Source organism: Vollenhovia emeryi, unplaced genomic scaffold (genome assembly GCF_000949405.1).
Source record: "Vollenhovia emeryi isolate VEMERY1.0 unplaced genomic scaffold, V.emery_V1.0 DF939140.1, whole genome shotgun sequence".
In the NCBI taxonomy this organism is placed as follows: Eukaryota; Metazoa; Arthropoda; class Insecta; order Hymenoptera; family Formicidae; genus Vollenhovia; species Vollenhovia emeryi.
Window position 1 is genome coordinate 328,032 of NW_011967226.1, and position 25,787 is coordinate 353,818.

Genomic DNA, 25,787 nt, shown 5'->3' on the forward strand with positions numbered 1-25,787 from the left:
CTCTCTCTCTCTCTCTCTCTCTCTCTCTCTCTCTCTCTCTCTCTCTCTCTCTCTCTCTCTCTCTCTCCATTTCTCTCATTCCGCGTGGTCTGCTTCGCGCCGCCATCTTGAAATGCAATGTCATCGGCGCGTCTCGTAAGCGCTCATAGGTAAAGTGGCGGAGTCGGTTCGCGGAGGTATCGTTCACGTTGCACGACAATTCTCCTTTCTCATCTCGGCAAACATGTCAAGCGGTGCGCTCTTCGGCAACAACGCGTCGCGCGGCGCCTCGAAAAACCTCGTCGAGTTCAAGGCTGGCAAGATGACCGTGAAGGGCAAAATGGTTTATCCGGACACGCGGAAGGGCCAGCTCTACGTCTACCAGTCCGACGACTCGCTGATGCACTTCTGCTGGAAGGACCGTACGAGCGGAGTGGTGGAGGATGTACGACGATTACTCTTGCTCTCGATCAGAGTCCCTCAGATTTTTCCGCGAACGGAGAAGCGTGCGCTCAGTCGCTCGCAGACGAGCCGCTCCGCTCACCGACTCGCATCTCGATCTCAGTATTTGCGTTAATTCCTGTTAAGTACACGGGTGTACGTATATTTTTACAATCGTTCGTCTTTTTAGGACTTGATTATCTTCCCGGACGACTGCGAGTTCAAGCACGTTCCTCAGTGCAAGACCGGCAGGGTGTATCTTCTGAGGTTCAAGTCGTCGAACAAGAAGTTCTTCTTCTGGCTGCAGGTACGGGAGACGCAGTTTCGCAATATACATTCGGAGAATTGCACTAGTTCGATGGGAATAGATGTGATTTACATCCGCCTCGCTCGTGTAATTTAACAGGAGTTTGATAAGTCCCAGTCTACAACAGATGATTCAAGCCTGGAGCAATTCATCAATCACAGTTGAAAATGGAAAGAATACTCGACGGTAATTGGTTAATTTTTCAGGGCTTGAATCGTCTATTGTAGACTGGGACTAATAGTGAATTCGGCAGTTTGCACTAGTGTGCAGGCAAGAGTGAGGGGAATAAATGCCTGTGGTTGGTTAATTTCTTACGGCTTAAGGCTTACAGCTTACTTAAAACAAGATTGTGGACCAGGGGTTACTGTGCACTCAGTACGCACTAGTGCAAGCTGCCAAATTTGCTGTAATACTTCATACGTTGCACCAGATTGAGCTCTGTCCATGTGTTAGCCTCCTAAGGGCCAATTTTACAAATGTCGATTAGCTGCTAACAGGTGGTTAATCGATTCTTTGTCTAGATAATAATATAAAAGAAGACAGTCGACTAATCTCTGGTTAACAATTGAGCGATATTTGTGGAACTGGTCCCAACCGTGAGGTGGGAGTCGGATGCAACCCAAGCTGCAGTTTGCTTTCCTTTTCTGTAAACAAAGATACAAGTTTCCCTCTATCTTTTTTTACTACTTTAACCACCGAAAAGAAGACACAAAGGACAAAGTGGCTCGGATCCGATCCCAGATAAAGCTGTAGAAATGCACCTTAGTATTGGAGAATTAAAAACATTTTACGGAACGCGCGTTTTTTCTCCCCCACAGGATCTCAAAACTGACAAGGATGAGGAGCACTGCAGGAAGATCAACGATGTACTTAATAATCCACCCACCCCGGGGTCCCAGAGAAGCGGTGGCACCAACGCCGAGGGGGATCTTCAGAATTTACTCAACAACATGTCGCAGCAGCAGCTTATACAGCTGTTCGGCGGCGTTGGGCAAATCGGTGGGCTGGGTAGTTTACTAGGTACAATGAATAGACCGCACGGTGTTCAGAGTACGAGGGCTTCCACTACGACTTCGTCCACTCCGGCCACTACGAATGTGTCCAGACCGCCCCACTCATTGACCCCGGGACCTAACGCGGACTCTAAATCCACGAGTGAGTGAATCGGTTCGCTCGAGCGGAGTCGGCGTATCTTAATAACGAATAATTCTTGCCTAGGTAACAATAAATCGTCGACGAGAACAACGGCTCCGTCCACGCCGGCTGCGACGGCGGCAGCAACTCCGAGCAATAGAATACAGCTTAGCGACCTGCAGAATTTTCTATCGGAAATTCCTACGCCAGCTCGGACGGAGCCAGCCGTGCAGGTAATATCACGTTGCTTTTCCATATCTACTTGAGTTAATTTGAACGTTGGATTTGGATTGAAACTTCGATTGAGGGATAATCGAATTTTCTAACAAATTACTGATTGATATGCAAATATAATGCAATGTTTCGTTTTTCGAGTACGGTAATAATCGAATTAGCAGAATTTCGAATCTGTATAGAATAGCAAGTACACTAGAAGATCTTGTGAGTGGAAGATGCCTCTGTCACAAGTTTTTAATGCTGTTGCTTGATATAAATTTATACAAACTTTTCTACAATTGCCCGATATCTCTTTTCCGTCATAGGTTTTTTTTAAAGCATCTATAATTTTTGCACGGTAAACAGTGCAGCTCTTAACAGATCAAACTTCAAGGGAAAAGATAAAAAATTAAAATTATCGTTTTATTAATTGGTTTAAGTTTGAACTTAGCTACTAAAATACTTGAAATTAGAAAAATGACGTCTTCGCTATGAAAAGTGTCTCAAAATTTACCGTAAGAGACACGATTAATATTTTCAATAATTCTGGGAGACTCTGCAAATGGCATTTAAGAATATCACAGCAGTGATGAAACGTCATATATTGAAATTGCATTATAACGAGTTTATCGAAAGTTAACGATGACTTGCCATAAACATGTGCATGTTGTATATCGATTTAATTAATAATAATGATATTATTTTGGTGCACAAATTCAATTTTTAGGAGTCAGTTTATATAACGTGTTTATTTTCGAACGTGTGAAGATAGGATTCAATCTCTTCTCTCATTCTGCGATAGATTGGGGTTGCAAGACCACACCTTTAATATGTTTTCAAGTCGTACGAGAGATAAATATTCTCATTAAATGTATTAATAAACAATATAGGTTTCGTTTATGCGTCAACACGCATCGTTTTCTTATAAAATGAGAAGGTATCGAGATCGGTCTTAAAATCATTGTCGTACAGAAGAGACATTTTCACAGTTTACACGAAAATATATAACATTGTAAAAACACAATAAGTAAACCATGAAACGGTACATGCAACCATAAACAGAAGAGACTCCGTGAACGTTCTCAATGTGTGAACGAGGTGCAATGTAGACAATTCAAGGAACAGTTTACTGGAACAAATTTTCTATCGTATATTACTAATTGTATATTTTTTACAGCTGCTATCACTGTCAGGGACATAAAGTGCCATTCTTGATAACAGAAGTTGCAGAATAACTTTCAGGCTCATTCAGTGTCTTACGAGTATTTTAAAACGGTTCTCTATCTCTCTCTCTCTGAGTGAACGAATTTTTCAGTTTTGTTATTCACGAATAGTTAATAACAATATATCATGTAATACGTTGGAACGCTGGATAGCTAACATTGAAAATGTCATTTACATGTACACTTCAATTAACATAACTATTGCTCAAACCTGTGGTGGAATAACGGACTTTGTACCCGACTAATGTACACTTCAATTGAATCGAAATTTTTATGTGTCGTAGCTATGTGTTAGTTTATGTGCTTGTAGATCGCAATGTCATTATAGAAGTCACGTGGTCGATAAGTTCCAGCTAACATGTTTTATAATGTTGTGTTTGCGTTTCTCTATCTCTGACACTCAGTAGGGTTTCAATAATCTATATAAGTGAACTACGTTACAGCCAACGCAGTTTTATGTAGTGAAACCGTTTCTCGGAATGAAAGAACATAAACATAAGATTCCGCTAGACACATTGTGAGTTTCCTACGATATTGTGAATTTACTAATACGTATTTGTTGTCAAGTTATTGGATACAAAGTACTTCGATGAGGAGAGAAGCACTAAAAGGCAGACGAGTACGCGATCGTTTTGAAAAATTCGGCGAGGTCGATCTGGTTGTCAGACTAATTGGTCATTAATCCAGAATATATGTCGCTGCAGAGCGAGACTTTAGATAATTGAAAAGACAGAGGCATGGTTTTCTCACTGTTCAATACTATCCTTTGCCTGAACTTTTCCTGGCTGTCGGAGACTCTGGCTCTGCTGAGCAGTTGGGGAAGTTTCTCCGGGTGTGTCTGTTGTTTTCGTCCAGCTACAGCGCAGCTTATTGTCCGGCAGAGGGGCGTAGCGACAGAGCTGACCAACGCTATCCCAGCGGCGATCTCTACGTCGGAGAGCCTGGAGAGTGCCATGAACACGCACTTGCCGCCCGGGGACAACCTGTCTACCACGCTATCGTCTCCCCAGTTCTCCCAGGCGCTATCAATGTTCTGGTCTGCTTTGCAGTCGGGCCAGGCGGGCCCAGTCGTCCATCAATTCGGCTTGGGACCGGACGCCGTCAATGCCGCAGCCACGGGAAACATTGAAGAATTCGTCAGCGCGCTGGAGTCCGAAGCGAAGAGCGGTCAGGGACAGCAAGCGCAACAGGGACAAGACGACAAGAATAAGAAGCAATCATCATCGGCCGCTAGTCCTGACAAGAAGGACGATGACGACGAGGGCATGGCTTTAGACTAAGGATAGGATTTTGCGCGCGTCCCTCCATTTCGGACGTGTTCCCCTTTTTCCATTCAGAAACCACAGACGCGTTGCATATTACGTTACAATGAATCTATACATACGCAATAAAACAAAAAAAATTCTCTATGAACGTGTTCTTCTTCGAGATAATTTAAACGTATACATATGTATAATTTCGATAAAAACTTTTTGTACGCGTACGTAAACGCTTCCCCCCCCAAGCGTCCGGAGAATCTGCACACTCTACATTAACGAGACATTAGCGAACACAATCGGTAGAGGCAGCAGATTTCGTCACGCGCTATCAAAATCGCACACATGTACGAAAATTAATATTATTCAACATTTTGTACACGGCATACGTTTACTGGATTTATTAAACTGCGAATATTGAAATAAAGCGATTTAACAAAACCGCATATGACGATTCGTGTATTGTGTGGCCAGACGTGCCTTCCGGTGCGTCTCGTCGCGCTGTTCAACGTCGCTTCAGAAATCGCGCTTTAAATTCCGACGATTATTTACAGACGTTTAAAATATTTCCGTAATAAAGAAAAAATTATGTGCCATCGACGAGCGCGACGGTCGAGCGTGGAATTTAAATCGTAAAGGAGGCAGAATGGCGGGAAAGCGCGGCCCAATCAGGCACTTTTGTTTACGACGCACAAGCGTTTTATTGGAGCTCCGCGATAATCGATATATAGCATCAGCTGAGCTTTATCGGCCTCTCAACCGAATCTGATGTAAAGAAACGAAACAAATTGTCGCCTCGTCGAATCATTATTGACGGTTGCGGCGCGTAATTGCGCGCCATCGTTCAGATTGATTTTCCTGGGGAAGGAAGGGTTAGGTCGCAAAAAGCAAAGGTTGCTCGGGGTGACGCCGTCGCTGTGTCGTCAGGTGTTCGCACGGTTGATCGCGGTGCTGTCCGATTGGCTGTTCGATCGTGACATCATTCAGGTGCGGCTGCGGGAGGCCTGAACGCTTGGGCCTCCGAAAAATGTCTCGAGAGAAGAAAAGACTGTCGAGCCCTTTTTTCCCTGGAGAAAGAAATGTTTGAAATCACTACAATTACAAAATAAAGGTACATCATTCCGAGTGTTGGATGACGCCGCGGCGGCCATTTCCGGAGCGTTCGTAAAATTGTAACGCCGCGAACAAGTCTCGAAGAAAAAAAAAGAGAAGAAAATAATTTCGATTATTGACGTGCAAAATGTCCTTTTATCCGGCGCTCGACGAAATCTTTCGAGCAGAGCGAACCGCGGTCCGCTCGCCGAGCTCGTTCCACAAACTGCGGAACAAGCGAGCGGACGTGACGCGCGTCTCCGAACTCCCAATCGATAGCGCCGCGAGTGCGCGATTAACGAGGCAGAATCTCGCGGGCGATCGTGAATCGGGCGAGCGCCGGTCGGCGGCACGGGCGTCGCGACGCGGCCCCGCGATCGAAGCAGCGGCGTCACCCGGCCGGGGCGTTTGTTTGTAAACACACCGTGGCGCGCGAGCGTAGACGGGGGTGGAGGGCGCCCGGCGCGCCACGCGCCGGCCCTGCGGAGCGGCCGGCGCGGCTGCGCGCCGCCGCGCGGAATCGAACAAGTAGTGGGGGGACGACTTCCTCGCGAAACGCTCGTCGCCGAATGCGCCACGGCGAAATTCCGCTGACAAAAGCCGCGGCGAAGTAGCGGCGTCGGGCCGGACCGCGCGAGGAGAGCCCCGGTGTTTTCCACGAGTTTCGCGTGCGACTACGAATCGGCCGCCGCGGCGGGCCGCGACGCGACGCGCCGCAGCCAGTGTCAACGTGAGATAAGCAGCGGGTATCGTAATTTTCTCCCAATGCCATTGTTGTGATAGCGGTTCCGCGGCGGTGGCGGCGGGTGTTGGAGCGAGCGCGGGGAGGGGCAGAGGGGGCGGGCAGAGGCTCCAGGGGGAAGCGAGAGAAAGAGGGAGAAAGAGAGAGAGAGCGAGTGAGAATCGAGGGGACGCGGCGAGGCGGTGTGTGTGTGTGTGTGTGAGCGCGGTACTCGCGCGCGCCGCGGCTCACGTACGTGTGTACGTGCGCACAATGGCAACCTTGACACTTGGTGATCGTTTTTGGCGGCTCCGCGCCGTGGAGATCGCGCGTCCGGCGGCATCGCGTCGCGAGTGAAAGCGACGGCGAGGCGGGCACGCCTCGAGTAACAACAGCCGGGAAAGGCGACTGGGAGAGGGAGAGAGTGAGAGGCGGAGAGGGCGAGCGATGCCGAAAGACGCGGGAGTGCCGCGTACGTGAACGTCGAACGTCGTCCTCGCGGCTGGCGCGATTCCGTCGCGCGTGCGTCCCGGCCGCCCTTTGTTTTGGTCCGCGCGCCGTCGTCCTCGTCCTCGGAGCGTGGCGGCGAGACCGTCACGCCGCGTCGCGCCGTGCCGTGACGCGTCGCGTCGCGTCGCGATCGTCGTCGTCGACGGCGGCCGAGGAAAGTTGAAAATTGAAGGTTAGACGAGAGAGCGACAAGTGTCAACGGTCGTTGTGCAAACTGTGTGATTCATCGGCCTCGTACGTGCGTCGTCGGTCGTTGCAGCGTCCGCCTTCGTGCGCGAAGCGATAAAACTGTGATAGCTCCGAGAGAGAGAGAGGGACCGATGTGTCTCCCATGTTAAACCTCGGGCGCGCGCGTAATTTAACGAGTCCACGCGCTACAGTGCGTTCCCGTGACGTCTCGTCCCTCGCGGCGATATAAATTAACATTTGTTCGCGGGCCTAAACTGTGCGAGATATTAATGTAACTTTGTGCGCATAGGCGGTGATAAATCGCCGCAGTTGTACGCGCTACATTTTATATACAATGTATCTCTTTACCGTTACGCGTACGTTGACTTCGTCGGGTTTTTCCGCGAGCGCGTCAACTCGGCGGATTTACGTAACTGTCAGCGGAACGTTCGAGCTTGATTTTGTGTCGCGCGCGTTGCTCGAGAGACGCGTCCAGCTCCGGAATCGGGGGAAACGGAGTCTCGTTGGGCTCGACGTGCGTATTCCCGGCGTTCGTCGCTCATTGTCGCTCGACGAAACGTCACTCGCGCGACCGGTCGGACGACCCAATTTCTTCACCTCGCGGCGCGACTAGAGGAAAAGAAAAGGGGGTGCGCGAACGCCGGGGTGTACGAGCCGACGCGGCGCGGCGCGGCGCGGCGCGGCGCGGCGTGGCGCGCGGTTCCGCGTGTGCGCGACGCACGCGGAAGCCGCGTCTCTTCCCTCCGCGTGCGCGTCGTCACCTGCGACGCTAGGGATTGATCTCGAGGGGGAGGGCAAGGGGGAAGACGAGACGCGATTTTGAAACGTCCGCGTTCTTGGACGACAAGAAGGTCGGCTCGCGTCCTTGGATCGCGTCCACTGTGCCAGAAATCGGGACCTCCCGAGAAATGTGTAGCTAATCAACTTGCATCCTTTAGCAGAGCTGCAGTCGATTGGCTACACATGTCTCGAAGCTAGACAAGTTCTAGCATCGTGGACAGGAACAGACTATAGCGCGTGGACTCGTTAAGTTATCGCACGGGCCTTAGTCTAATCTACAATGTGCTCTTTGCGTCTAGAAACATTCTGTTTTGTAGCCAACAAATAGAGGAAAGTCCTTTATCATGAGATAAGATTCTAATGTGAGATAGTAGGTTTTCAACGTCCAAATTCAATGACAAATTCAATGACGATAAATCGTTTTGCGCAACGATTATACGATCTGGCAATCAATTTTCCACTAAACAGATTTCACTCCAAGGGCAATAAATTCATGGTGGGATCAACAGATGATGCTTTTAACAGGGTTGGGAAGTAAACTCGTTGCTTGTAACGAAGTTACAGTTGTAGTTACTTTTTTTTTGATAGCTCTAACTTAACTTCGTTACTTTCTGTCCATCTGTAACTGTAACTTAACTCAGTTACATTAATAGTTACTGTATATATATATATATATTTTAAACCTCCACAGATTGCATTAGGTTTTGCATTTGCGCATGAACGCCTTTATCGGCGCTTTATAGTTCAAATGCAGACTCGATGTTTTTATTCTCATTGCAAGAAAGTAACTGCAAGGTAACGATCCGTTTTGAGTAAGTGCAACTGTAACGCGTTGCTTCTCAGAATTGGTAACTTGTTACATTTTTAGCGAAAAAACTGTGTAACCAGATACTTTTATAAAGCAACTTTCCCAACCCTGCCTGTTAACTTAGCGGAAACTGCGCTCTTATTACGAGCTCATAATAGGGGACTTTCCTCTACGTCTAAAAAATTTGTGCAAGGTGGCAAATTGCACATTTGTACATTGTGCAATCGTACGTTGTCGGCAAAGTTTCTCAGCGTTTTGATTTGCTGATGTAAAATGGAATGTTTCCAGACGCAAAGAGCGCATTGTAGATTAGGCTTCAAGACTTAGGGTCAGGGCGCAAAGCAACGTAATAGCTTACGACAAAGACGCAAGCGTAAACGTAGACAGCGCACAAGCGTATGTCGTACTTGCCTCCAATTACACATGACTTCACGCCAAGCTTGTGCGCTATCTACGTTTAGTGTTGGTCTACAACCTTGCTTTAGGTAAGCTGTAAGCCTTAAGTCGTAAGAAATTAACCAGTCGCAGGCATCTATTCCTCTCACCTGTGATTGGTTAATTTCTCGGCTTAAGGCTTGCAGCTTACTTAAGGATGTATTGGACGTACAATCTTAGACAAAAGTGCATGGAATTGGAATTACTTGAATATCTACTCTTAACGCATAGTAAATCTAGATGTAAGAAACTTGAACGATAGTTGGAGTCTTATTTGTACTCCTACAAAGGTATTTTTCACTTTACAAATGTTTTTTCCTGCATTATTAACGATTTTTTTCACTTATGAGCCTAAACTTTTGATAGTGAAAATACCCTGATTTCAATTTAAATAGTTATATCTCTGCAACCGTTTAGTGGATGCATTTTTACTTTTCTGCAGTACATTGGGAAGACTAAAAGAACAATTTCACAAGTTTTTAGCGACTTTGTACTATTTTCAAGACAGGTCCGATACATCCTTAAAGCAAGGTTGTAGACCAACACTTGCGCTTGCGTCTTTGTCGCAAGCTATTGCGTTGCTCTGTGCTCTGACCCTTAAAGTGGTTACGACAATCTTTCTGCTCAGGCTCCAATACGGAATCTCGGTTGTCGCGAGGAGCCGCCGGACCCGCTAGATACGAGGACGAGACAATCGTACAAAGACGCGAGTTTTTTTTCCCTCGTTTCGAGGGTCGGCGCCGACCCTCGCGTTTCCGCGTTCGGACTAAGCTCGTGTCGCGTGGCGCGCGGTATTGCGTTACACAGCCCACATATTAGGCGTAATACACATCGATTACATTACGTCGCTCGGAGAGCAACATGACGCAATCTGTTATGAAACGTCTCGCGTAATGACGTTCGCGTCCCGCTCGGAGCCGGAGCTCGCTCTCGTTTTACGTAAAGCGTATCGCGGCGAAAAATTCCGGTTTATTTAACACTATTGGAATTGAGATCGATGAAACGCGACGAAATGCACTCGTGGAAATGAGAGGAAGATCCGCGAGCGGCGAGGGCGTTTCGCGACTTGTCTAAACGCGCGGATTATTGATGAACGGGGGCTTTTGTCTTCATTCATAATGTTATCGCTCGGCGGCGAGGTGGAAATAGCGTCGGAGAAATGTCATACCGTCCAATCGATGGCCGCGCTTCGTGCGCCTAAGTGCATTTTATTTCAAAGGCTACGCTGCACCCCCGCGAGTGTCTCGTCCGTCCAAGTAGAGCACTGGCCTTTCCCTCTTCCTTCGCGGAAAGGGACGAAGGACCGCGTCTTGTCGCGTGGGGAAAAAAAGAAGGCGGATTATCTTATCTACTGTCATTATCTCCCCGCGATATTAAATATTATCACAGATACGCAACAACGGCGCGATCGAGCAAACGAGAGAAATATCGTCGCGGGCGTCGCTACGTCGGAAATTACACTCGGACTCGCTCGTTTTCTCCGAGATAAAAAAAGATCCATCCCTTTCTCGCAAGCCACGGATTTGCGAGCTGCGTAGGGCCTCGCGTTATTCGTAAACGAACGCTTAATAGCGAATTCGATTGCTTGCACTAGTGCGCACTAAGGCCAGTTTACAGTCAATTTTTATATTTGATATTTTCTAATTCGACCCTGTCTTATTCGACGACGATGACTGACTTACAATTAGGTGCGTTTCTTAACTTCTGTCCGTTTCACTTGTTACCTTACGTTATTTCGTAATTACGTTTGTTGTTGATTTGCAGTACCACTTGATAAAGGCCTAAAAAAATAGGGTCGAAACGTTGTAGTAAACTAGTAAAGTAACTAGCCAGTTGGGTTGACTACAAGTTTCCCGTCTCAATTTTTTAATCATTGCTGGTGACAATAAGCAAACTCTCTTTTCGTTTTATATTTAACCTTGTCTCAAATACATGTTCAAGGACTATTCAGCCGAAAAGTGATCCGTATGGACGCTGTACAGGCCATTTTGCTGGCTACGAAATATCTCAAGAGATATTTAAGGCGATTCTTAAATGTTTAAGTTGACTACGAGCAAGCCTTAGTGCGCACTAGAGTCCAAGCAGCCGAATTCGCCGCAAGTAACGCAATTTGCAGAGGGCAAAAACGGAGGAGCGTACGGGGGGGGATAAAAGGGAGAAGGAGAGAAAGACAGCCTCTGGCCGCCCGTGATCTCGCGAGTGCGCGCGCGGGGCACCTCGACGAGGTGCGCCGGCGACGGGGATCCCCCTAACGCGAATGTTCTTGCAGAGAATCACGTGGTCACGTGAAACGCGCGGACGTTGACGTCGCAGCGAGGCAGCGCGAGGGATGCGCTCGCCCGTGTTCGCGAGTGATCGCCGCGGCAGCGCGGCCGCCGCGACCGCGTAGTCCCCGCGTGGTCGCGCACGCGGACGGAACAGTACACGTCGCAACAGTTGTGCACCGCCGTCGCAGTCTCGCGTGCGAGCCGCGGCCGAGGATGCCGGTGTGAAGTGGAGAACGAGAAAAAGAGGAAAAAATATATATATATACGGAACGCTCCGCGATCCTTGCATGTTGTAAATTTTACCTATCGCCCCGAGGATACACCCAGAGAAACAAGGTGAGCGCGCTCGAGTTCTCGAGGCGAGAGAGGGGGGAGAGAGAGAGAGAGAGAGAAAGAGAGAGAGAGGCGCCCGGGACTCGAAGACCGATGACGAAATCTCGCCGAGTTCAGGTCCTCGAGCGAGAATCTTTTCCTCCAACGTGAACTCGTGAAGGGTGAAAAATTTTCATTGACGACTTCGATATTGGTCAATAAAATTTTTTTTTACTTTTCACGAGTTCAGGACCGAGCCCCAGGTCCCCGAGCGAGAGTCCTTTCCTCCAACGTGAACTCGTGAAAATCTTCACCGACGACTTCAATATTGGTCGATAAAATTTGTTACAAAAGAAACGTTACAAATTTTTAAGGCCAATAGTGCTACGAGCAGTGTCCAATTTAATACAACAATAAAATTAGGATGTTTAATAATTAAGCGCATAACGTAGTTATCTTACTCTAACTTAAAATATATAAGATGACGCGTTTACCTAACATCTAAAGATGTAATAACAAAAAAATTGAAATTTAAAAGTAATAGTTTAAATTGACGTTAAAATTTGTTACTTTTCACGAGTTCGCGCTAGTTTTCCTCTCAACGTGAGCTCGTGAAAAAGGTGAAAATGTTCATTGACGACTTCGATATTGATTAGTAAAGTTGTTCGCTTTTCACGAGTCCACGCCGAGGTTCGATCATGAATCGTTTCTTCTAGCGCGAACTCGCGAAAAGTGAAAGATTTCATTCAGGAATAGCGAAATTCTTCAATGAAATTTTTCACCTTGCACGAATTCACGCTAGAGGGAAAGATTCACGATTGAGCCCCTGATCGAGCCTCAGTTCACCAAATCGCTCCGTCGCCGTGCACGCAGGCGGAGATTGAACTCGTCGAGATTGTCGTTTTGCAATTCCATACTCTCTTTTTTTTCTTCGTCCTTCCACCGCCACGTTAACTCTTTCAAGACACCGATGATTTGTCCTCGGGAGAGATCTTTGTTCGTCGGGAGATTAAGATGGAAATCGAGCGTATTCTGTTCGCTCGACTTTCGTAATATCTCGCTACTGAATCGGCGCGTCTGAAAAACTGCATAAATTGCAGAAGTTGAGGAGTTTCTTCCTCCCTTTTTACACTTTGCTGTCGTCCCGTTCACGCACGGCCGAAAGATCGTCTTGAAGGAGTTAAAGTCACTTTGTGTAGCACAGATTGCTTTGTTTGCGCAGCTTTTAATCTTCACGCGCTTCATTAATTTATGTTTCGACACACTGCTTAATTTGCTTTGTATCTACCACTTCTTTCAGACACCGTGCGGGTCGCTTCGAGTAGCTACTTGAGAATTATGCGACTATTTTTCCCCCCCGATTCCGAATTACGACGAGCCTTCACGAGCCACGTTTCCGGTCGAAGGCGATCGGCTCCGTGTATTTAGCGCTAATTCGTGCACGGACCAAGAAAATTGACCAGGAATCAAATTATCCCGGGAGCGATAAAAGAATCGTCTCGAGAACGTCGTGCCCGATGCGTGCGCATTAGTTTATAGGATTAGCAACCTGGAAGCCAGAGCCCGGTGTGTGCGCGCCTCGGCGTTTCCGTTCGTGCTCTATTACGATTTTATTATCGCTCGCGTAAAACGTGTCGCGCGGCTCGGCGCCGTCCGTCTCGGTAATTCCGGGCCGTCGTTAATTGCGAGGTAAATTTGTTCAGGCGAAACCGCGCGCGAGCGGACGAGTCTTTATTTTCTGACGATTATTTTCCACGCGGCGAAGGTGCCGATTTCTTACTTCAAGTCCGGTTTAAAACGCGAAGACGAAGTAGAGAGAGAGAGAAAAGGAGAGTGCTGTGGAAAGAATATACGTCCGCAAGGACGATAGCGGTGCATGGCCAGGACAGACAAAGAATGAGGGGAACGAGAGACGCGTGCATACCGACGAAATGGAAGGAAGCACGTGAGAGGAGAGACAGAGGCGGAGAAAGAGAGGAGATACGAGGAGGAGGAGGAGGAGAATGGTGGGCAGAAGAAAGGAGAGGCGAAACTACTCGGCAAACTTGAGAAACGAGAATCGCACCGGTCCGCCGAACTTCTCGTAGTTTGTTCGAGCGATGTCGCGCGTTATTTTTCTGCGCATTCGGCCGTTAATCGCGTCTCAAAGCAATGCAAAAGATTCGCGTTTCTCCGAGAATAGGTATCGCACCAGCGAGAATAGAATCGGAACGATTCGCGATTGCGTGAAAATATTAAATCGCTCCAGAAGCGATCGACAATGTGCTCTTTGCGCATCTAGAAACATTCTATTGTATATAAGTAAAACAAAACGCTTAAAAAATTTGTATCGATAACGTACAATTGTACCATGTACAATTTATCAACCTGCACAAATTTTTTAAATGTTTTTATTGATTACGAAATAGAATGTTCCTAGACGCAAACAGCACGCTGTAGATTAGACTCAGTTGTCACGCCGGTGACTAGTAACATAGGAGAAAGGAGTAAATCTCGTAAAATTATATTAACCGCTGTAAATGAGAAGAAAATATAGATTGTGCAATCAATATCTAAACTAATTTAGATTTTTCATTGCCGCATGAGACGTCAGAGTGTGAGTTTTCCTTCATCTTTGTCTGTTTATCGATAAGTGTCGTGTTCAAATAGGATGCAAACTACACGTGCTGAAATAATAGCTCTGCGTGAACCAAATGCCTTTCTTGTAAAAGACGCGTGTCTAAGAGAGACAACGAAAATGATAGTGCGATCAGTTGTGACTTCCAAGTAATCGTTACAAATTTTTTAACTTGAATTCGTCCAAGTACCCACTTGCCGGTTTATATTTTATATATCTACGGTGCATTTGCATAAGTATCGTACGCAGCTCTTGTTCGTAGCTACCGTTACTAACGCAGAAATTGTTCGAATACGCTTCGTCTCGCTCAGAGCTTCTATGCAAAATTTATATAAATTTTTCGGAAATAATTGTTTATTAAAACTTAACATGTTTCGTATAAGATCCTTCGGCACTACAGTTCAAGCCGTTGCCTAAAGTTTAGCTCGATCGGCCGCTATGACCCATTCGAAGCCCTTCTTAGTTTTTTAACGATAACTTTCGGCAGAACAGACTTTCAACTTAGCGCTTATCCCTAACTTGCGAGGACCAAACTGCGCATTAGTTTTTTAATAACATTTTATTATCAGCACGAACCATTTGTGACACATTACATTGACGACGTCGTATGTCTCTTCGTGCAGTAGTGAGGAACGCAGAATTCTGTCACTCATCATCGCGTGAGTTTTGACGCCGTGAAGCTTGCATGGTTGCGACGCGCGTAAAAAAATTAATGACGGTACACGACAACATTAAGCGCGCAGAAGTGTACTTAGACGAGCAAGTGTACGGGACGTCTCGCGAACTGAATTCGCTACGCGCATTCTCACTCGACGGGTCTTATAGTTATAAACCTCGAGAGGATAAATGCCACGAGGAAGGTACCCGCTACGAAGCAAATGACAAAGACGTACCAGGTCTCTTCGTCAAACACGTCGGTGAAGGCCGGGACTTGACTGTAGAGGATGTCGATAAGTCTTAAATTGTAATTTTTACTGCTCCCCGGTTGAGCCTCCATGCTCAAGCTATCTTCCTTCCCGTACATGTTAAGCAACTTTTTTTCGGCTTACTGCAGTCGAATTGCTCGCGCCAAATTAAATTTCTAAATTACTTAATACAAATCGAATGTTTCTTGGTGCTCAGCAAATGGAAAGTTCCGTGAGAATACAAACGATGGTCATTATTGATATCTATATTGGCTTCCGTCTCTTTCGACCTAATTTAAATAGATACATGTAATACGGGCAAGTGTTTATACGCTATAGAAAATGGACCCGAGATCGGCAATTTGTACTCGCGTGAATGATTATATTCTTGCGAGATGTCGAGAAACAGAGTGAGAGTGACGTATCGAAGGGATATTATTTAGAGACACGCGTTTCGCTGGAGCGGATCTCCGAAGAACTTATATATTGTGGTACACTCCTCTACGCTTGCTCCATAATTTGATTCTGTGATGCGGTCGCTTCTTCTTCTTTCTCCTCTCTTCCTGTAGCGCTTTTTTGGCCTCGAGCACGGCCGGATCGGGCGGGACCAGGCTGGTGATGTGCTTGTTGTAAAGCTCCAAAATGTTCAGGCTCGTCAGAAGGCCCGTTTTCACCACCACTTTCTCACCTGACTCTGAAAAAAAGAACCGGGTTCGGGGATGATATTTGATTGCGTTCGCGGTCGCGGGAGAAAAGGTACTGGAGAAAGATCGTTCAGGTCCGGTTGCACCGACTCCAGCTTAACTCAATCTTCGTCTCTTTCTAGCCGTTTCCCTTAGGGCCAGTTTCACAAACGTTGGTTAACTGTTAACCAGAGTTCAGTCAACTCCCTATCTTTTTCCATCTCATTATCTAAGAAGAGACAGAGAATCAGTTAACCTTCGGTCAGCAGTTAACCGACGTTTGTGGCACTTGCCCCTACAAAGAGTGAGTTAAACCGAGGCTGAAGTTACGTTGGTGCAACCGGGCCTTAGGACCAAGGTTTCCAACAGCTGTTAACTCTTAATCGACCGTTAACTTTTCCGAATAGCCAACAGAAACTGAAGATTAATAGTCTGTTAACAGTCGGAGACAGTAGACCTTGTGTCCGTTTCTACCAATGCAGATTAACTTTAGTCTCGGTTTAACATCTTTTGCTAGGCTTAAAAATTAGAAAAAGAATGAAGGCAATTTAAACGGAGGTTAAAGTTAATTGGTACAAATGGACAGTAGACGAATAATTTTGACGAGTGGACGTTAACTCCATCGGTTCGCCGAATGAAGCTCCTGATTGGCGCGATCTCCTGAAGATACGAATGCGCTCTCAATTTGATCACTACGCATCTTTCGCTTCGTATTCTTTTTGTTTTGTCGAATCGCACGCAATTGCTCGCGCGAATGAGTCGGACGCGAACGACAATTCCATACTTTTGCCGCTATACTCACGAAGGCTGAACGTGACGATCGGCTCGGAACGGTCGCACACGATCTCCGTTTTCAGCGAGCACTGCGGGTTCGTCGCGCGGAGTTTCGAGCCGCTAAAGTAAAACAGAAAGTCCCTGCAAGTAGAAAGAAAAGGGCACTTTGCATGTCACTGTGTCGATCTGCGTGCCTCGCACAGTCTCTGTACGCTCTATCTTTTTTTTTGTTTATGTGAAAAATCGCAAGATTAAACCGCTTAAGTCTACGTTCTGTGTTGTTTTGCTTCCTCCCTTTTCTTCTTCTTCTTTCCCTTTGCAGTTTCGCCTCGCGACAGCTTCTTAGTAGAACGCGATTCGCTCTAACGCCGCCACCCCGTTGCGTCTCTCAACGTCTGTCGTTTACTTTCGCAGGCAAAATGGCACAAATGGAGCAGCAATTACCGCTTCCAATGCCAGATTTAAGTACCCTTCGTATAACCACAGCCGTCTCCATGCTCGGCAAAGCGTATGGATGTGGCCAGTGTAATGGTGAGTAACATTCGTTTGAGTAAAGACCTGGGTCCACGATGCTAGTGCTTGGTCCAAGTTCTACTCTCGAGAAATGTGTAGCCAATCAGCTATTCCATAAAAGCTTGAACGTCTAGCATCGTGGACACAGACCTTAATTAAGGCTGCGAGCGGCGGGAAAGTCACGTGTGTCGTCCGAGCATTTCTTTTAACAACTTCACGATTGCGCGCGAATTTACGACGGGAGGGAGACAACAAAAGTGTTCCCTCTACAGTCCAAATTTCATGTCTCTCGCACATTTCTGGACATCTGTGTTTGAGTACTTTTGCGTATCGTCTCCGCGGTTATCAACCGAAGCGGAAGTAGATTATGGAGAATTCTATAAATAAAGGGGACAGGCAGAAAATACACGCGCGCGCGCGCCATGTTGTTCTTTAATTTAGCCGAAATAGCAAGCTGCTTTCGATCTGCACACGTAAGCCATTTAATTTCTATATTACACGAATGTTTCCACGAAACATGACAGTTTTAAGTGCAAAAGTGCAGAATCACTCCAGCATCCCCTTAAAGTGGAATGATCCTTCAAGTATAGTGTTTTAACTCACAAATAGATTTAATATCGCCAGTAATATAAAACCAATGATATGTAGTTTTTCAAAAGCGACCTACACTGGCCAACGTTTTTATTTAAAAAACAAACGACGTTTCGGTCCCGGATTTGGACCCCTTTCAAGTAATCTTTTCACACAATTGTTATCGATCTCATATCGTTCGTTTGGCCAATGTCATTGTGTTAATAAGATATTGGTCAAAAGATGATTGCACTCCTTGGTTGAAGAGTGCAGAGTCAACTGAAGTTGCATTGTTAATTATACGACACGAGTAAAAATATCGAGAGATGTGTGTTAGACGAGATGTCGGATCGAACCGTGTAGCGTTTTAATATATTGTAAACCAATCGCAGAGCCGTCGTCAACTTGCACCTCCGAAGAGCTGCAAGTTGATTTGGCCACACATTTCTCGGAACTAGAACTTGGACGCAATTCTCGGATCGTGGACACGAGGCATAAAGCGTCATTCACATCACCTGCTACTCGGGGGACGCGTCGCGCGCGCGTGCGCGCGAAAAACGAAGGATCGGAGCACACGCACGCACAGACGCGAATTAAAATACACGCGTGATCAATCGAAACGGGGCGTAGCGAGTATCGCGAAAGGGGTTCCGCGAGATCCGGGGTTACAAGGCCGTCCGGAACAAGCGGCGGGCTTCGTCCCGCGGTCCGGACGCGCGAAACGACTCGCGTCGTCGTCGTCGTCGTCGGCGAACGTCCAACGTCCAAGTATCGAGCGCAACCACGAGAATACGTGTACGCGCGCGAACGTCAAAGTCGGCGCGGCATCGAGGAATCGCCAAGGGCTGGGGGCGACGGGTGGAGGGCGAGGGATTTCCGTTTCCCTCCCGGCTCTTTACCTGCTGCGTACGGGCGTGTTAAAGCGGATTATCCGGGCGACACGCGGGGCACCGGGAACTCGCGTCGGATCCTCCGGAGCTACCGTCTCTACCTCGACTACCGTCGCGCACAGCGCGCACGATCGCGGGAGGGGGGGGGGGGGAGGAGGGAGAGACGGTTCTATAAATAACAACGGGAGAGCTGCGCATATCGTCTGCTAGCCTGGCGCCGAGGGTTGCGCGTTGCGCGTGCGTACCACCGTGACGTCACCGGCGGTCGGAATCGTTACCGAACCGACGTCGCGGGTGACGTCGACCAATCCCCGATTAACGTCCACTTAACGGCTATCGGACGCCGATTGCCGACTTTGATCTCCGGTTGTATTAATTTTTTTATCGTTCTTTTTTTTTTGCAATTCTTAGAATTACCACATTCTCCGGTCCTTTCGTTAGAAAAGATAAAGAGCGGGTGAAAGCGCGAGACGTTAATCCGCATCGGTAAAACTGGAAATTGACGTTGACTTCAGTCTCGGTTGAACTTGCTCTTTGTCTTTTCTAGAAATTGAAAAACGATGAAAAATAAAACAGAGACTGGAGTTTATTGACGAAAGTGGACACGAGTCAGTCGGAAGGACGCGATGTCGCTCGAAACATTTTCGCCGCGGTCTGAATGAAACATTCTGAAAGATTAATACGCGTAAAAAGCAATAAATGCTCCAGGGGCTCAATTCTGTATCTTACAATATGGCGAAGATGTTAAAAGTGGGCGGTTTTGTCTCCAAGAAAACGGTTAGAAAGAGACAAAGCTACTCGCTTCTAGCATTTTCACCGTAGTGTACGATACAGTATTGAGCCCCTATTCAAGATCTCGCACGTCCGAATGTACATCGCGTAAGAAGGAAAATGGCAGATCAATTATACGGGAGACCCCGTTAAAAAATTCCCCGTTCGACTCTTCGCGAAAAGATCCCGCGCGTTCTCTTCGAAGATGAGAAAACCAAACTAAGCGGATGCGCGATATCTATTTCCATAATTCCCGCGGAGTCGCGAGTGTCGTGACGCACGTCCGGCCGGCGCGGGCAACTTCAGGGGACTAACCTCGTCTCTTTGGCCCGAGCGTCGAACGGATCGAAACGAACGTCGATCTTGCTGACGGGCTTTAGATTGACGCGCCTCAGCTGCTTCATGATCGCGCTGATCGCGCCGGCGGAGCGGGTGAGGGTCCCGGAGAAGTGAATCGACATCGCGGGCGTGAAACCAGGAGACGACTCCACGAATGCCACGCGCCTACCGCTCGCGGCGTCACTGCCCGGAACTTGCCGCGCCAGCGCTGCCAACTCTCGGCGAGCCACGCGGGTTGGCGGCGCTGATAAAACATTGCGCAACGGCGATCGCGTCGCGTCGTGCCGAGACGGGTTCTCTCGTTCTTTTTCGTTACCGCTTGACTATCGTTTCGTAAATAACAGCGAATTGCCAGCGAGCCATGTGTCCACGATTCAAGAACTGTGTCTGGGTTCTAGTTCCAAGAAATGTGCAACCAATCAACCTGTATCTTTTATGGAAAAGCTGCAAGTTGATTGGCTACGCATTTCTTGGAACTAGAACTTGGACACAGTTCTTGGATCGTGGACACAAGGCTTTAGACTTGTTTACGGTCAATTCTTATATTCAAGAATCGTCTTAAATATCTCTTGAAATATTTCGTAGCCAGTAAAATGAGCTGTATAGCCATCCATACGGATTATTTTTGGCTAAATACTCTATGAACATGCATTCAAGACGAAGTTAAATATAAAAATGGACTACAAACAGGTGGTCAATTCTACATTTTAAGCCAACGGCATACGATACTACTTTTCCTACCGGATTGCTTACGAGAGCCAATCAGAATGTATTTGTGGGATAAACTTGAATCATCTGATCTGAAACTCTGCATCCTTGTTGGCTCTTTCAAGCAATCCAGTAGGAAAAATAGTATCGTCTGCCGTTGACTTTACACTGTAGTGAAAATGCTAAAAGTGAGTAGCCATGTCTCTTTCTGTCTTCTTAAAAAGCAAAATACAGAATTGACCCCCAGACCCCAGGGTCTATCCAGACAAACTTGCATCATTTACGAAACGTGCCCAGGAACAACGACCGATAAAAGAATCTCTTACCGATCGCGCGATACGATATTGGTAATTCGTGACGTCATTCTTATCCACGTTCGACTTGAGCGTCCTGATGTGCGTCACATGTAAATTATTTACTTTCTAAAAGTAATTATTAATTATTAATATCGCGAACAAGTCGATCGAGTCAACCGGCTGCAAGCTTTATTTCGCGACTTTATCCCGCTTTCTATCAACATTGTTAAACTTTGATTTTACTTATAGCGAATTTGATTGCTCGTACTAGTGGCCTAGTTTACACCGTGCACTTAATACGCGTATCAAACAGCGTATTTGAACTGATTAGCCCAATGACTAAACCAATTTACTAGTTATTTACTATTTGTTACCATTTGATACGCGTATCAAGTGTACGATGTAAACTAGGCCAGTGCGCACTGAGTGCGCACTAGGGCCTGTTTATAGTCAATTTTTACATTTAACTTTGCCTTAAGGCCTGTGTTCACGATGCTACTTGGTCCAAGTTTTGGTTTCGAGAAATGTGAGAAATGTTTTTAAGGAATAGCTGATTGGCTACACATTTCTCGGAACTAGAACTTGGACCAAATTCCAGCATCGTGGACGCAGGTCTTTAAATGCATGTTCAAAGAGTATTTAGTCAAATGTGATCCGTATGGATGCTATGTAGATCATTTCACAGGTTAAATATTTCGAGAGATATTAAGAGACGATCCTTAAATATAAGAATTAATTGTACAAGCCTTAGTGTGCGCTCGGTGCGCACTAGTGCAAGCAACCGAATTCGCTATTAATTAGTATAGTTCATTCTCTGTCTCTTTCCAACTGTCCCCTTAGTGAGAGACAAGGGTTGAATTAAACTGATTGTAAGATCAAAGTGAAACGACGTTGATGAAAACCGTAATTAGTCCTTCTGATTTTCTGTGTCTATAGTTACATCATTGCACTGAATAAATTATTATTATTCTTGTCGTTACCGTGTTATATAAATATTATAAATGGTCCAAAGAATTTATTAAACAATGTAATATTTCAACATTTAAATAAATGTTGTTATATATTGTAATTTTTAATGTAACGTATGGAAGGAAAGATCGAGGATTAGACACGTGTGATTTAAGGACTTTTATGTCGAATCGAACGAAATCGACAAAATTTCATTCGAATCGAAGCGAATTCAGTCCATCGCTATAGACGACTTTGACGAAACTCCGATTAATTTGTCAAGTGACGCTAGCTGTTGTGCATAGAATGAATTCCCTGCCATGTAACATATAGAAAAAGATTAGAGGCGATTTATTAGAAATTTCTGTCGATTGAATTAATCGGATTTTTTTTTACGACGCGCCATATTATAAGATAACGAATAACGGCGATGGCTAATAGCGCAGATGAGGAATGATAAGGAGAACAACGGCGCGTCGATTGAATCTTCCGGGTTGGTGGTCATCGCTATTTTTATCCGCTCGTCTCGTTAATCGAACATTCGTACTAAGGTGAAAAAAATTCCTCGCGGCATCGCCGATATCGACGGGCGTTCGATCTCTTTTTCCTTTACTCGACATCGAGAACTCATCGTGCGTCAATTAACGGAAGCTCCCGGCTAATTGGGACGGGCAATTCCCTCCGCGGAGGGAGAGATTCGTCGGGAAGGCAATTCGAACGATTGCGCGGATAGCGCGCGCAACGTGCGGAGTTCGGCCGCGAGGCGCCACGGGTCGTCGGGCGCGATCGTCGTCTGTCGCGCGGCGATTGGCCGGCGCGCGGCCAATCGGCGCCGCGCCAGCGGACGCCATTGCGGAGGGATAGGTCTCGTTTGGTGGTGTCGTTCGCAGTGTGTGTTGTGGGGAAGCGTGTGGTGTGGCCAGTGGGGTCTTGTGTTGAATTTTTTTACTTATTTATTAGTGGTTATCTGGTCTTTTACACTCGGCGGCAGCGAGAATGTACCCCGCAGGACAACGTGAGTGCCGTCGCGCCGTCGTAGCCCCGCGGGGCTCCGCGGAAATGCCCGTAAACACGCTCGAGCCGTCCCCCGCGGATGTTCCTCGCTACGGAGCGAGTCTCCCGCGGGCTCGCGCACACCCGTCCGCTCGCGCGGCGCACGCACGCACGCTCCGCTCGCTCCTCGCGGCGGCCCCCGAGCCCCGGGCGCTCGTCTCCTTCCGTCCCGGAAACGCCGTCGCGACGCCCGTGCGTGCGTGAGGACACGCCGAATGACCTCGGATGAACCTCGTTCAACAGGCACGCGTGTCGTCACTCACCCGCGACTCGACGCGACGGCCACCACGCGTTGGCTAATCTGCCCTAGCGTTTCCCTCTCTCCGGATTACGATCTTATCCGCCGCGCGAGCGGAGGATTCAGGCGTTCGCACGTTGGTGCGGACGGTGGTAGGGAAGACCTATTGACCTTTCGCGCTCCGCCAGGGAACTGGCGGAGCCCCCCTCGCGCGGAACCGCGTCCGAGGTCCGCGTTGCAGGTGGAAAACCTATCCCGTGCTTAGACGAGCCAGCTGTGTCACATGTTTCCGATATGAGTCACGTTTTAGAGGACTATCTCGAGTCAGAGGCATCGCCGGAAGGAGTCCGGAGCGTTACAAGAGCGTGCAGCATGCTTAGAAAATTATTAGCTGACATTCGGGTCCAGTGACAACTCGTTGCCATTGCGTTCACAGTGCATAATCCGTTAATTAAATCAGTTAAGGAATCCCTGGCGACCTACGTCGACTTATCTCTCAATCAGAAATAGATGTTCGGAGACCAGTTTTAATTTTTTCCCCCTGATACGAGCTGTCTATAGACCGTTAGGCTACTATTTTACTTGTCGAGATAGAAAACTGGTCGACAAATGAAATAAGTAACTCCCCACGTGTCGCGAATGGCCGCAGAATGAAGAAATTTCGAAAAAATCGAGAACCGCTCTTGGCGACGTAGCCAGTCAGTACGTTCGAATAGTCATCGTAGGGCAATTCGAGTATTAGCCTGAGGGTGCTGTTTCATGTGTCATGTGACACGTTTTTCAAGCTGCTGATTGACCACAGGATTTCTGATATTCTTCGCAGAATAGAGATTTCCCGGAGGCTCGGAGGCTTCGCTATTCTTCACTAGCCAGTGGAAGCAATGAAGAATTCGTTGTGCGCCGAGTGAAGATACTCTTAGCTTGCCTGCTTCGATCTTGTCTCAAAACGATACAAGTTTCATTCATCAGCGCATTATTAACTTGAAATGTTTAAACTTGCGTTACCATGTCATAATAATTATTATGGAAGAATCTATTTGTCAATAACGAGTTAAGCGGACAGGGCGTCCAGGGTCAGGGAAATCTGGAAAACCGGGAATTGTCGGGGAATTTTAGAAATCTGGAAATGTCAGGGACAAAGTCCGGGAATTTTACGATTTATCTGGATCTTTTTACATCGTTTCACAGTTTCTCTGAATAATTTAAAGTTTTTAGAAAATAAACGTGTCTTTGGCTCTCAGTACACTAATTTTCTGTTCTGCTAAACATCAATTTATTTATAAGCGTGATCGGTAATTTATCTCTTAATCGTCGTTATTTTATTTCAATGTGTTCAACTGAGACAAAACTATAGAAAAAGATGCATTACTAAACAGTGCTATCTAATATTCAATGTGAGAAAGGGCAATGAGAGTCGAATATTAAGAAAGGACAAGAAATAAATATATAAAGTTAATGAAATAAGAGTACTATCTAAGTTACTATCCAGTAAGTTGCAAACAAAATGCAGTTAAGCAAAACGAAAGCATCGTATATGATTACGTACGGTATCACAAATGGTTTGAGTGGCTTGTAATGATATGTTCGTTCCTATTGCACAATGTATTATACATAGATGGTATAATTGCTTTAATTTAAATTCCGGACTTTTGTTTCCCGAGAAAAATATTTCAAGGACTTGGTCATTTAACATTTACCTGATTTATGCATCTTGAAAAAAGCTACGCTAAACGGTCAGGGAAAAATTAATTCCGGCCCCTGGACAACCCGAAAAAGTCGAGGAATTGTTTTCATTGGGTTTGCTGGACATCCTGACAGAGGAATGTTTTTAGAGAAACATTTGTTGCTACACTTCCAACAGTGGATTAAAATTCGTTTAACGAAGTACCGTTTGTAGAATCTTATGATTTTTGGAAGATTCGCGATGAAAAGGCGTTTCTCTGTGCGGGCGAAATGCGGGGTTTAGAAGCGAATTGATGCGTTTGATCAGAAATAGACAGTGAAAGCTATTTCAGCAGAATAATCTTGGCATTTAGATGAATTCGTTAAGCAAAATCACGTTGATATCTCGGCGACAAAATGCTAGAACATAGATAAAACGTAGAGTGGCAGATAAAACGATAGAAATGTTACGGATTAATTCTAATTTTGTAGCATTGATACTGCCATTCAATTATGCATGTTTATTCTGCTATGATATTGGAATAATTATGTTTTTATACGTGACACTTTGACGAATATTGGGACATATCATTTGTTTAAGATAGCAAAATAACGTCGTTGAAAGTGTATCTTGTTAATTATCTTGTTAAATATAAATTCAGAGATGTTTTTCTGCATTTTGTTACAATCGCCGGCGTAAAAAAAGAAATGGAAGATACTGTAATCTGCTAACTTTGACTTGAAGTTTTTTTCTCAAGCGTTAATACTCTCTCAGCTCGCTGAAAAATTGCTCGGCACAACACCTTGCTGAACAATGCAGTTGCACCTGAAAATTTGTTGCTGTACATTCTGATAACGAATCGAGGGCACAGAAATTAAAGAAAAAAAATGAAAAGTGCAAGTGCGTTAACACCTGATTCCACGTAGGAGTAATATTGTCAAATTGATACTGATCTCTAAAGAAATCTTTTCTTTTGTTTCCGCAGCCCCCCCACCTGGACCCTCAACTAGTGGCGGTTCTGTTGGGACAGCGGGAGTAGCGGCGAGTAGTGTCGCAGCTCCCAGCAATATGGGGCTTGTTCCCGCCCAACAGGCACACACTCCTCCTCAACCTACAGAACTGCCAAGTAAGCATATACTCTATTCCAGT

The 25,787-nt window shown here is 46.4% G+C and overlaps 4 protein-coding genes across 6 annotated transcripts in view; 2 read left to right on the forward strand and 2 right to left on the reverse strand.

The window, feature by feature from the left end:
• The first annotated feature begins 80 nt into the window (after window positions 1-80).
• Window positions 81-5,002, forward strand: LOC105567100 (proteasomal ubiquitin receptor ADRM1-B). Of its 2 annotated transcripts, none has more exons than XM_012021660.1 (5): window positions 81-424; window positions 611-727; window positions 1,546-1,882; window positions 1,946-2,094; window positions 4,182-5,002. In XM_012021660.1, the coding sequence occupies exons 1-5, from the start codon at window positions 224-226 to the stop codon at window positions 4,578-4,580; spliced, it is 1,203 nt and encodes a 400-aa protein (XP_011877050.1). In that variant the 5' UTR covers window positions 81-223; the 3' UTR covers window positions 4,581-5,002. The 2 variants fall into 2 exon arrangements, with proteins under 2 accessions (XP_011877050.1, XP_011877051.1); XM_012021661.1 differs by having other exon boundaries at window positions 85-424; window positions 4,350-5,002.
• Window positions 5,003-6,206: 1,204 nt separating this feature from the next.
• The window catches only part of LOC105567101 (protein argonaute-2), a 30,363-nt gene continuing 10,782 nt past the window's right edge, over window positions 6,207-25,787 (forward strand). Inside the window, exons 1-4 of one of the 2 annotated variants that reach the window (XM_012021662.1) lie at window positions 6,207-6,394; window positions 11,361-11,694; window positions 17,064-17,180; window positions 25,624-25,764. In XM_012021662.1, the coding sequence (XP_011877052.1) occupies window positions 17,069-17,180; window positions 25,624-25,764 (253 nt within the window). In that variant the 5' untranslated portion in view covers window positions 6,207-6,394; window positions 11,361-11,694; window positions 17,064-17,068. Of the gene's footprint in view, window positions 6,395-11,360; window positions 11,695-17,063; window positions 17,181-22,545; window positions 22,700-25,623; window positions 25,765-25,787 lie in introns of those variants that run through there. The other variant, XM_012021664.1, reaches the window with a different exon arrangement.
• Window positions 14,828-15,335, reverse strand: LOC105567103. The gene has a single exon (XM_012021666.1). It carries the CDS (start codon window positions 15,309-15,311, stop codon window positions 15,093-15,095), a length of 219 nt encoding a protein of 72 aa, XP_011877056.1. The 5' UTR covers window positions 15,312-15,335; the 3' UTR covers window positions 14,828-15,092.
• On the reverse strand, window positions 15,444-19,953 carry LOC105567102 (39S ribosomal protein L53, mitochondrial). The gene is made up of 3 exons (XM_012021665.1): window positions 19,709-19,953; window positions 16,678-16,790; window positions 15,444-15,886 (listed from the first exon to the last, which is right to left on the reverse strand). The coding sequence occupies exons 1-3, from the start codon at window positions 19,852-19,854 to the stop codon at window positions 15,672-15,674; spliced, it is 474 nt and encodes a 157-aa protein (XP_011877055.1). The 5' UTR covers window positions 19,855-19,953; the 3' UTR covers window positions 15,444-15,671.

What these genes read in the sequence shown, in the direction of transcription:
- LOC105567100 (XM_012021660.1), top strand. Translation starts at nt 224, where the DNA reads ATGTCAAGCGGTGCGCTCTTCGGCAACAACGCGTCGCGCGGCGCCTCG. An exon ending in CGAGCGGAGTGGTGGAGGAT is followed by an intron (nt 425 to 610) that starts GTACGACGATTA and finishes TCGTCTTTTTAG; the next exon opens with GACTTGATTATCTTCCCGGA. An exon ending in CGCGGACTCTAAATCCACGA is followed by an intron (nt 1,883 to 1,945) that starts GTGAGTGAATCG and finishes ATTCTTGCCTAG; the next exon opens with GTAACAATAAATCGTCGACG.
- LOC105567103 (XM_012021666.1), bottom strand. Translation starts at nt 15,311, where the DNA reads ATGTACGGGAAGGAAGATAGCTTGAGCATGGAGGCTCAACCGGGGAGC.
- LOC105567102 (XM_012021665.1), bottom strand. Translation starts at nt 19,854, where the DNA reads ATGTCGATTCACTTCTCCGGGACCCTCACCCGCTCCGCCGGCGCGATC. An exon ending in GCTCGGGCCAAAGAGACGAG is followed by an intron (nt 16,791 to 19,708) that starts GTTAGTCCCCTG and finishes TTCTACTTGCAG; the next exon opens with GGACTTTCTGTTTTACTTTA. An exon ending in GATCGTCACGTTCAGCCTTC is followed by an intron (nt 15,887 to 16,677) that starts GTGAGTATAGCG and finishes TCTTTTTTTCAG; the next exon opens with AGTCAGGTGAGAAAGTGGTG.